The sequence below is a fragment of the Protomyctophum parallelum genome (assembly GCF_964188405.1).
Source record: "Protomyctophum parallelum genome assembly, chromosome: 13".
In the NCBI taxonomy this organism is placed as follows: Eukaryota; Metazoa; Chordata; class Actinopteri; order Myctophiformes; family Myctophidae; genus Protomyctophum; species Protomyctophum parallelum.
In genome coordinates, this window is record NC_139708.1 from 9,854,846 (window position 1) to 9,867,472 (window position 12,627).

At 42.6% G+C, this 12,627-nt stretch overlaps 1 protein-coding gene across 2 annotated transcripts in view; it reads left to right on the forward strand.

Annotated features, from left to right (window-relative positions):
• Positions 1–12,627, forward strand: part of LOC310869820 (serine/threonine-protein kinase N2-like) — a 76,969-nt gene that overhangs the window by 30,364 nt on the left and 33,978 nt on the right. The window contains exon 1 of one of the 2 annotated variants that reach the window (XM_083780760.1): positions 4,198–4,438. The exons of the other annotated variant lie outside the window; for it this stretch is intronic. Coding sequence (XP_083636886.1) covers positions 4,349–4,438 — 90 coding nt within the window. The 5' untranslated portion in view covers positions 4,198–4,348. Of the gene's footprint in view, positions 1–4,197; positions 4,439–12,627 lie in introns of those variants that run through there. 2 annotated transcript variants of the gene reach the window in all.

Here is a 12,627-nt window from a genome sequence, read left to right on the forward strand (position 1 = left end):
GAGTCCATCGGATAACCGATTGTCCAGAAGCAGCACAAAAGCCTCTGACCGCACTCTAGACCTGATCATCCCTATATCATCCATATGACATCACAACACTTCATATTTGGGCATGACAGAGAACTTCATATATAGGAATAAATTGACACAGAGACAGATACAGAAATCTCCATATATGGGCATAAAAGGGACACAGACAGTTGGGTGTAACAGGTACTCTGACACGGGTACTGCATACCCAGGTGGGTCATGGATCTCCAACTTCCATCGTTACCGACTCTGTGCTCTACAGCCGGGCACCGGTCTAGTTTTAACAACAAGGTAATTCAATGTGCTTTACATGGAACATCAAGCAGGAAGGAAAATGCAATTATTATTATAATTGCATATTACTGTAGTATTATTAAACGCAAGTGAAAGGTCTTTAGTTGCGTTTTAAATGAAATAAGAGTCACAGCAGACCTGCAGTTTTCTGGGAGTTTGTTCCAGATATGTGGTGCATATTAAACCAAATGATCTGATGTGATATGATATAATGATATGTGGTGCATATTAAACCAAATGATCTGATGTGATATGATATAATGATATGTGGTGCATATTAAACCAAATGCTACTTGCCCACGTTTACAGTATTTTGGGTTTCAGGGACAGACAGCAGACCTTTCCCAGATGACCTGAGAGGTCTTAATGGTTCATGATATCGCACAAGATCAGAAATGTATTTTGGCCCTAAACCATTATAGGCAGTAGTATTTTGAAATATATTCTTTAAGAACTGGAGTGATATGCTCCATTTCTAGGTATTACTAAGGACTCGATGGAGCACCAAAGGACTAGAGCACCACCTGACGGCCCCTGTCACAATGCTGTGTGTAGCAGCAGCACAGTAGAAGGATTTCAGGATCTTCTGTGAGACTTTGAACTTCATCCAGCAGTCTGAGAGGTGGCACTGTACATGACAAGTCCATGACAAGTCCTCAGTGATGTGCACCCTGCGCACACTCCCTCTCCCATTGGTGTCCCGTTGATCATCGTATAGCACATTTCATCAACAAGGCAATTCAACGTGCTCTGTACTTTTCAGACGTTTTCGCGTGAAGGACTCCAAATTGATATGAATTTGGATCCTTGGCACAAAACAAGTTTGAGAATCACTGACTGGTACCACTAAAGTCCAGAGGGGAACATGTTAACACAGGTCTGCCCAGAACTAGAAAATCTGAGACCCCAACTGTGTTATTTACTGCAACCTCGTCTTCAACCTCAGTCTTAATGCCCCCCACCTCCACTACCACTCAACCCCTCTTAGTCCCAAATCAAACACAACTATCTCAATAACACTGTGTTCAGATGAGAACGTGAGGAACATTCTGATTCTAATTTCTCTCTCTCTCTCTCTCTCTCTCTGTCTCTCTCTCTCTCTCTCTCTCTCTCTCTCTCTCTCTCTCTCTCTCTCTCTCTCTCTCACACACACACACAGCTAATCAATGGCACCATTGAGCGTATTCAGAACTGTTTCCACTCACTCTTGACTGGCTGCTTTTGTCTTGGTTTGATTCCGTCTCTCTCTCCCTCCCTTAATGTCTCTCTCTCCCTCCCTCCCTCTCACTCTCCCTCCCTTAATGTCTCTCTCTCCCTCCCTCCCTCCCTCTCTCTCTCCCTCCCTTAATGTCTCTCTCTCCCTCCCTCCATCTGCTTCTCCATCCTCCCTTAATGCGTGTAACAAATGGACGGACACACACACACACACACACGCACGCGCGCGCACACACACACACGCACACGCACACGCACACGCACACGCACACACACACAGACGTAGGGGTGCAACAGTTAATCGATTTTAATGATCTGCCTTATACTAAAATTGGGAGGACTGGCGGGTGCATGATGTCGTCACGCTCATGTCACCTGATGTATTGTATATATTCATTAAAAAGTGCTAAGAAGATAATCTTTATAGTTGCAGCCATTCACACACATTGTAACACTGTAAAACAACACCGATCTGCAACGGGGCAATTCAATGTCTCTGTGCAACAGTTCTGTTGTGTTGCGAATCTTTGGTTTCTCCTCAGTTCCTATATTGCGTGTGGTCGGTAATGTGTTGCAAACAGAGTTACATACACATTCCTCTTAGACTGCTCAACTCTGCACAAACAGAGACAATCTGAACCGCGGCTGCTGACAGCGGCTTGTCTCTTACTTTCTGAAATATCTGCATACCTTTCTCTGTATATCTTAACGACGTGTCACATGGCCGTGTAGAACGGATGCTGCAGAGTGTTAGGGAGGCATTGATGGATGTTGTTGCGCTGCCGGCAGAGCCCACAACAACAGTCCCCGAGACCACCACCAGGGGGCAGACTGCTGCTCGGTAAGGAGCAAAGAAATTAAGATCAATAAAAAACGACAATGTAATTGTAGCGCGTTGTACATGGAATTATCAGCATGTGTCATGTTCGACTGCATAGTCCATCTCCATATTTGAACTTTTTGTGTTTTTTTTTTTGTGTTGTGTTTTTTTTTATGGGATGGGGGGAGAGAGTTGTTGTACAACATGGTTCTCTTTGCGTGTTGCAGTAGTGCTGACTGAGTTTGAATTTCCTGGACACAGTTCATTTTGAAACGGGCACATTACAGCCTCTTTGACGCAATCTGTATAGTGGCTTTAAGAGGCTCAGATTGAGGTGAGGTGATGAGGTGAGGTGATGAGGTGAGGTGATGTGAGGTGAGGGACGATGAGATGAGCTGAATAAAACATTATTAGCATATCAGCATTTCTATGCCATGCTGTCGATCTTTCCCTTTTAAGATGGTATCTGCAACACCAGGCACAGCGGTCTTGCTGTTTTGGATCAACTTTGGAACACACTGCTTCCTGTGTGTGTGTGTGTGTGTGTGTGTGTGTGTGTGTGTGTGTGTGTGTGGCTGTGTGTGTGTGTGTGTGTGTGTGTGGGTCAGTGACCCTGAGCCACAGAGTGTGTGAGTCAGAGGAACATATGACTAGTGTGTCAGTCAACTGTCACGACAAAGCCACGCTTTCTATCACAAACTGGCATCTCTGGGGACATGAGGACAGACCAATCAAAATATGATCTCTGTCATTGCTCTATTACAAGGGTCCCCAAACCGTTCAGGGTGCGACCCCCCCCCCCCCCCAAAGCCAAAATAATCACATTTGAACTGGGGACCTCTCACACTGACAAGCACTTGGAATTGGGGTTGTCCCGATCCGATCACGTGATTGGAAATCGGGTCCGATCACACGTCATTTTCAAATCATCGGGATCGGATCGGGAGCAATAAAACGTGATCGGGACATCCCTATAGTATCAATATTATATCTATATCATGATATTAGAATGGATATTATCTGTGCTTTTGGATTTCGGGAAAAATAGGTATCGGCAGATACTCAAAATCAAATGATCGGAATTGGATCGGGATTGCTTGGTAGACGGAAAGTTTGCCTTCTGGCTCGGCTGTCTTTTCGTCACAACAGTGCAGAGTATTATTGATGTAATAGAAATTAAGGAGAAAGTGTCTGTTTTTGTGTTCCCTTCCTGGTTTACATGTGTTGACCGTTGACCCCCTTGTTGCACATTGTACAAGCTACTGACGCACGTCGCACGCACGCACACACACACACACACACACACACACACACGCACACACACGCATCTGTCATGACCAGAGCTGCGCAGAACAACAGTCGAGAGGAAGCAGTGTGGCTGTGAGCTCACTGTCGGTTACAAAACATGTGCGTGTGTATGTATGTGCGTGCGTGTGCGCTTGTATTGCTACTTGTGAGGGACTAATGTCCCTCAGATCTACAAGCTCGTAACGCGCTGCGATGCCACACATTGTGAGCTTGTACATCGGCTATTACCGGGGCTTTAGGGTTGAGGGTACTTATAAATGGCAAAACATTTACTAATACTACAGTGTTGATTTCCTCACAAGTGTATGTAGTAATGCGTGCGTGTTCATGTGTGTGTGTGTGTGTGTGTGTGTGTGTGTGTGTGTGTGTGCGAGCGAGCGTGCGTGCGTGCCTTGACGTCTGACACAGTGTGTGTGTGTCTGTGGCATGCAGCAGAGCAGAACAGAACAGGAAGCCGTGGTGGAGGTGGAGCTCAGTGTGTCTATCGTCTTGTCTTCCTGTTCTCTCTCCTCTCCGCTGCGTTCGTTCGCTCTGGATTCAGGCCTCCTTTTGATTCCTGCGGCGGGAAGGGAAGCACATCCTGGGATATATAAACGCCATACAGCTGCGTAGAGTCAGTGTGTGTGTGTGTGTGTGTGTGTGTGTGTGTGTGTGTGAGTGAGGACAGTAGACAGGCCTATCATGGAAGTAGTAGCAGAAGACTTGCATAAGGAGCCGAGCAGCGACCTCGCCCTGCACAGCCAGCAGGCTGACCACACGGAGCCCCCTCCGGTAGGCTACGCTCGCTGTGTCTCTATATGCCACTGTTCGTTTCGGGGTGATTTAGGCCCCTCCAGTAGGCTACGCTCGCTGTGTCTCTATATGCCACTGTTCGTTTCGGGGTGATTTAGCCCCCTCCACTAGGCTACGCTCGCTGTGTCTCTATATGCCACTGTTCGTTTCGGGGTGATTTAGGCCCCTCCAGTAGGCTACGCTCGCTATGTCTCTATATGCCACTAGTCTCTCAAGACAGACTGTTGGCTGCCGATGGGACTCGCCACTGCTCGTTTCATCTAATCCAGGAAAGCATCTGTGTAATTTTAGATGTACACTGTAATTGGGCTGACCTTCGAGAAAAATAATAGTTGGTGCTTCTCGCCCTAAAAACGAGCCAAATTCGAAGCTTTGGCGACAGGACCCGGGGTAGGCGTTGTTAAATAATGAGTCAGTGATTCATGACATGAATCACTGACTCATTATTGTGATTCATGACTCACATGGCTTTCATGCTATTTTGATTTGAAAAAAAATATTTAAAATAAAAAAAACATAAGCTATATGTATCATTTGCTGTCGGGCAGAAACCTCTCATCGACGTATTCTAACTTTGTATGTTTTTCTGTAAACGAACACCTGGCTTGATCGTACTGCAGCGTCATCAAAAGTAGCAGATCCACAAGCTCTAAATCGGTCGCACTTATCCACTTAAACCCTCTTATTCTTAGTAAAACAGAACCTCTTTTTATCAATACACCAAATCTCATTGCCCCAAAACTGCAGATCTACAAGTTCACAACGTCTCAGGTTGTTGTGACGCCTTGACACATCCACTTGTATGATTGAGGCATCTATTTAGATAGCCGGTTGTTATTTAGACAAACGCTACTGTATAGGTTTACCGTTTACCTGTTAGCATAATAGTTTAAATCTACATATTATTATGTTCAATAGTATGTAGTTTAGACTGATGCTCGGGCTATTTTTAGTAGCGTGACACCAGTATAAGCATAGCATAAGCCAGGTGTTATCTGCATGCCCCAACCCCCACCCCTCTATTCTCTCCACTTCCTCGCTCACTTCCTAGTACAAAATCATCTAGATTTGAACGGTGACTCAGCCTTTGAGCTTTCTTTCCCGTTTTTTTCCCCCCGCTGTGTTTTCTTTTTCATCTGTGTGCCACAGTGGGGTGGGGGGGAGTTGGGGGGAGTTCTGTCTTTTTGTAGTTAGGGCCAGGGATTCACTTTGTAGTGTGTTGTGTGGGTGTGTGTGTGTGTCACAGTTACAGACAACCTGCTTGTGCTGTTCGACTTCCTGACTGTTAATAGGCGGGTACAAATATGGTTTGACCCTAAAGAAATTGCAACAAAAGGTTTCTCAACTTTTTTTTGTAGTATTAGGTGTCCTTAATAACATACTAAAAGGTTACCAAAGTTTGACCACCCGAAAGGTGTTATTTTCAAGATGGCCGCCGCCAGTTCTTAAAATACCATTACTACTCCATTATTCATCCTAGAAAAATAATTTTGGTGTCTAACCCTATGTTTTGGTTATCTAGGAATCCAATTAGCATATATAAATTATATAAAAGTACAATGATATATTAAAGCAATTGTTTATAAGGTTATAACAGTGTAATAGGACATTTCCCTTTTCTATAATGCCGTACTGCTGTATAAGTGAATTCATCACCTATACACAATTCACATTCTGTGAAAGCTTTCAGGAGATTTATTTTGATATCATAACAATAAGGAATATATTCATTATTACTGGGTGGTACTGTCATGTGACATTTGTAAAAGCATGGCTGCCAAGTGATAGACTGCATGGGAATATTACACAAATCATGGAATAAATTTACAGAGAAATATCTGCCCTTTTTTTTTGTAAAGGTGTCTGGCAATAAATAAAATAAAAATAAGTCCCCTATAAGGGTAGTGGTTCCCAAACTGTGGGCCGGGACAAACATTGTGAAAATAGGCAATCTATAAAAGCTCACAACGCTGAGTGTCTTTGCAGCAAACACACTAAGTCAGTAGAACCAAATGGCCACTGGTCTATGGGGAAGATGGACTCCTCAGTGGGGATACAGTGGAGAGAAATGGCCCCTCATGGGCCTAGAGCAGGGGTGTCGAACTCAACTTGGGGCGAGGGCCGCATTGGTCAAAAGGTCACTTGATGGGGGCCACAACCAGTTGCGGACGCACGCTCGATGTCTCAGTCAGTCACTGCTATAATATCTATCTATCTATCTATCTATCTATCTATCTATCTATCTATCTATCTATCTATCTATCTATCTATCTATCTATCTATCTATCTATCTATCTATCTATCTATCCTCAGACCCAGCCAGCCAGCCACAAACATAGTGCTCAGAGCCAGCCAGCCAGCCAGCCACACACATAGTGCTCAGAGCCAGCCAGCCAGCCACACACATAGTGCTCAGACACAGCCAGCCACACAGCCACACACATAGTGCTCAGACACAGCCAGCCAGCCAGCCACACCCATAGTGCTCAGACCCAGCCAGCCACACACATAGCTCCGTAAGGGAGTGGTTGCACCACTCAAAAAATCTTCAAAAAACTGAAGAGGCTACTGGAGATTGGAGAACCTGATTTGGACATGATCTGATGCAGGACAATATTATGTCACTATGACAGAAAGAGAAGATGGGTCTGGCCACATTCATTCACCCCATAATCTCAGTGGAAATTGGGGAATATGTTGACAATAGTCGACAGCTCTGCCGATTAATAATCGATTAATTGAACCCACCCCCCATATTAATCAATATCACAACATGGAGGTCTTAGAACTACCACCACAGGGACAGACAAGCCCCAATCTCTCAAGCTCTCAAGTGCCCCATAGCTTTAATGGGACATGTACTGTATGAGCCACGGGGCGGCGGTGGCTCAGGGGTAGAGTGCCTGGATGGTAACCGTAAGGTTGCCAGTTCGAACCCGGGCTCCCCCAGAGTTACTGTCGAAGTGTCCTTGAGCAAGACACTGAACCCCTAATTGCTCCCGATGTGCTAGTTGGTGCCTTGCATGGTTTCCGCTGCCATCGGTGTATGAATGTGTGTGTGAATGGGTGAATGTAATGCACAATCTCTGTAAAGCGCCTTGGATAAAGGCGCTATATAAAATGCACCATTTAGCCACCTCGGACATGCATAGAGGAGAAGACCATGAGGGTCTAATTAACTTTGCTCTTCTGTGCTCCAAGTCCCCAGGGAGAAATCCAGTGACCCCCCCACTCCCCATACTCCCCTGTACCCACCTGAGGGGAACCCTAGGCCCACTAAACTCTAGACCGGACCCCCCTTTACCTTCTCACCCAACCCCACCTATCATACACCCCTCTGCACCCGGTAGAGACTTAGGTTCTGACTACTCTGCACTAAGAGTAAGTAGAGCGTCGCAGTCCTGCCCCCTCGAGAGAGAGAGAGAGACAGAGAAGAAATCACCGTTCATTTTCCTCATAGACTTTTCAAAAAGTATTTATTTAAAGACGTTTACGCCGCGGACAAAGCCAACTCTTGTCGTGACAAATCATGACAATAAATAAACACAATGTTTTGGGCCAAACAAAGAATTAGAAAGTAGAAAAAAACAGCAGATTACAACACTTGTTGTTTTTCTTCTTTGTATTTATTTGTTTGGTCCAAAATATTGTGTTTGTTGTCATGATTTGTCACGACAAGAGTTGGCTTTGTACGACGCTTATAATGTCTTTCAATAAATACGTTTCGAAATGTCTATGGGAAAAATGCATTGGGAATTATTTCATGGGCCCATGAAAGGGGGCGGGACTGCGACGCTCTATAATGCAAGAAATTAGTTTTGTATAATGATGAATTATTTACAGTAGTTTGAGCCAAAGTTTATCCACCAAGCTATCCAAAACGTTTCAATATTGCAATCATGTAGGCTATTATCTATCAACTGACAATATTCTCTGCCACAACCTTCTGAATTACTGAAAATTGTGACTATTAGTTTTGTTGTGTTTTGAGGATATCTTGAAACCTTATTCCAAAAAATATATAAATATTCAGACATTTATTAAATATTTAGTTTAGTTAACTTGAAACTGGTGACTATTTCAGAGGGTTTTAACAGAGTCACAAACACAATATTGGATTTCATAATTATCTAATTGTATCTATGCAATTTGAACAAGTTCAATGGACTCCTAGGCCCCAAAAACATAGGGTTAGACACAAAAAGTACTTGTCTAGGATGAATAATGAAGGAGTTAGGCTATTTTAATGGTTTTTAGGCCATCTTGGACGCCATCTTGAAAATAACACCTTTCGGGTGGTCAAACTTTGGTAAACTTTTAGTATGTTATTAGGGACACCTAATACTACAAAAAAAAATAAACCTTTTGTTGCAATTCTTTTGGGGTAAGGTGCTTTTTTTCATAGATTTACTCGCCTATAAGGTCCCTTGATCCCTACACACCGGACGCGATTTTGGATTTTTAGCTGTGTTTTTCCATCGGTTTTCCGAAAAACGCGCCCAGTGTGCAACCACCTTTAAGGTCCTTGCAGACTGGACGCGTTTTTCGGAAAACCGGTAAAAACGCTGCTAAAAACCGCAGCAGTGTACAGGCTATCTGGCTCTGTTTGTCTGTCTGTCTCACACACACAAACTATACATTTTGAACAGAGGTATTACTATACTATAGGTCCTATAGTACAGTAATTGGACATTTGATCTTCACAAGTGTAGTAGAATTTGAGAAATGGACATTGTGAGGACAGTTTTCCTGGTCTTCACTATAGAATGGTTGTTTTACGGTTGGACGGAAAGATCTTTCAAAACGGCAGCCATGCAGATGGATGGGGTAAGGCGGGTTAAGTGGAACAATTGTTCCACTTAAAAGCATTAATCTGGCTGTTTGATCCATACTATGTTTATGTTTATGTTTATTTATTTGATATGGACATAACAATCACATTGCTCATTGCACAATTGTACAACTTGTAGATGCATCGTTTACAGTGTGTTAGCACGAGTGCTAGTTTTCACCACTTGTCCATAGGAGACTTTTCTGAAAATACAAAGTTAAAAGAACACCCAATCTAAAAATAAGAAGTACATTCAATAAAAAGTACATTCAAGTGATATTTACAGCAAGGTTACAGTACATTACATAACCTCCAGTACAAAAGTAAACATAATAATTCTCGTAACCAGTCAGGAGCTATACATGTGAGCACAGTTGATCTGATTTCAACCATAGTTTGAGACCTCTATAGAACACATTACCATCCGTCTCTAGTTTTAAGACCGTAGGCAAGGAGTTCCATAAGTTAGCTCCCTTTACTGAAAAGGCAGACTGTCCGAATGTGTTGTTACACCTGGGAACAACACAGTTACCACTTGTTGAGGCGCGAGTGGTTGCTCTACCAGAGCTCGGAAGTCTAACTATCAGTCCAGAGAACAAAGGTGAGACATGACCCTGTAAACACTTAAAAACCAATTTGATAGTAGAAAAAAATACAAAATTTTCAAATGTAAAAAGGTTGTGTTTTTTTAGAACACCACAAATGTGCCATCTCATTGGTTTTTGATCCATGATTTTTATAGCCTGTTTGTATATTGATGTTATTGGTTTTAAGACAGTTTGAGAGGATTGTGACCATGTTGTGATGCTGTATGATAGGTGTGAGAAAATCATAGCATGCATATACAGCTGTGCATTTTTGGCTGATAGGTCCCTTCTAATATGACGAAAACAATTTAGATTTGGTTTGACCTTCTTGCATTATGCTTTACCTGTTTTTCAAATTTTAAGTTTTTATCCAAGATTATTCCTAAATATTTTACTTCACCCATTTCCATAAGAGTTTCATTTTTGATGCGTACCTCAAAGCAGGCCTGCTGCGGATGGAGATACACATTGAAACTTTTTTTTTTAACATTTAAAGTTAATTGTGATGACTCTAGCCAGTTGGAGATGTTCTCTAGTTCCTGTGTCAGCTGCGCAGCTGCCATGCTGGCTGTTTTAGCAGATGTATAGATGACAGTGTCATCAGCATACATTTGGCAGCTAACGCCTGGGCAGGTATTAGGAAGATCGTTAATGTACATAGTAAATAGCAGTGGTTCAAGTACCGACCCTTGGGGAGCAGCAATGATTTCTCCCCATTGACCCTGACACACTGCTGTCTCCCTCCCAGATATGACTTAAACCACTGTGAAGCTTCTGCTGACACTTTGAAATGTTTTAACTTAGACAACAAGACTCCATGATGGACAGTGTCAAAGGCCTTTTTTAGGTCCAAGAACACTGTCCCCACAACTTGTACCCTCACCAGTAGACCTTTGAACCTGTCAAGTAAGTAACAGTTAGCTGTCTTGGTAGAATGTTTGGGTCTAAATCCAAACTGCTGTGGGTGCAGTAGTTGCTTAGACTCCAAATATTCAGTTAGTTGCATGGCAACGCTCTTTTCTAATATTTTTGAGACAACAGGAAGAAGAGCAATGGGTCTATAATTGCTAGCCAAGTCCTTGTCCCCTGACTTGTGGATCGGGGCAATTATTGCCGTTTTCCAGCTCTCTGGGAATCTTTTTGTTTTTATAGATAAGTTAACTAAGTAAGTGATAGGCTCTAGTAAGCAGGTCAGATTTTTTTTAATTAGTTCAGCATATAAGCCGTGGATGTCCTTTGACATTGAGCTACTCATGTTTGCGATGCATTTTTTTTACTGCATCACTAGACACCTCTTTGATTTGGAAATCATCTGGATAAGCATTGTCAGTCTCCTCATAGGGTGACTCAGTGGATCTGAAATTACTGGACAATTCCTCTACAGACTTAATAAAGAAATTGTTGAAAGCATTTGCCATGGCCACATTGTTATCCACAATGCCATTGTTTACTTTCAAACAATTTATTTTAGCGTGTTTATGCCTACTAGAGTCTGCTACTCTGTTGATGTGCTGCCATAGCTTAGAGCTGTTGCCATTGGCCTCTTCAATAAGTTTGTGGAAGTAGTTACTCCTGGCCTTCCTTAGCTCAGACAGCACTTTGTTCCTCAAACCTGTGAAGAGCAGGTAATCAGTAGTGTTTTTTGTCTTTAGAGACTTTTTAAGAGCAAGACCTCGCTTTTTAGCGAGCTGGAAGATGTCATTATTAAACCAGGGGAGATAATATTTCTTTGCCCTACTTGTCCATGTTTTGGTGTATTTATTTATTAAATTGCCCAAAATTGAGGCAATTTCCTGTTCTCTAGTTACACATTCCCAATTTATTTCCATTAAATCGTGTTCAAAGTTAACTATGTTCGCCCTAGGAATTCCTGTCGTTGAGGTTCGACCTTCCGTTTTACTATGGTGAACCAGACGTTTTCCTGTTAGTTTTCTTACAATCAAGGTCATATTATGATCTGAAAGTCCAGTGATAAGATTATATGTTTTTATTGCTCTCTCTGGTCTATTTGTGAAAATCAGATCTATAAGAGTTTCACTCGTCCTAGTGATGCGAGTGGGTTTATCAATCAACTGCTTATATTTATGTTTATCCATTACAGATTTCAGTTTTAATTTGCCCTTTTTATCAGCCCAATTTACATTGTAGTCCCCCAAAAATATAGTCTCATTACATTTATCACAAGCAGAGAGAAGACTTTTCAATTCATTATAAAAATCAGCATTATGAGATGGAGGATTATAAAGTACAACTATGTTAAAATTCATGTTGGGAGAAAGTATTACATTGATTCCCAGACACTCCACGTTTACAGCCAATTCAAGCTCCACACATTTAATACATTCCCTAATATAGATTAGAACACCCCCCCCCTGCTTTACCTGTTCTATCTTTCCTAAAACATGTGTATCCAGATATGTTAACTCGGTCAGTGGTTGCATGTCTGGGTGCTCACTTGGTAGTAGTGTTTGTAGTAGTGTTTGTGAAATCTGATTCTATTTTCAGTATGTCATGATTTTCTGCAGCGTACGATGTTGGCCCCCTGTTAAGCCACCGCTCTCCATACGTCACACATTAAGGTCTCATGATCATCATGTTTGTGCAACGGGCCACACATTATTACAAAGCCTGCAGGTCCTGGACTAGTGCCATGTCTGGCTTGCCTTGGCAGTCTGTAAGGACTGTGATGAAATACTTGTATTCTGTAATCTATGGGTGGATTATGGTTTAAACATGAGTGTGGTGTTGCC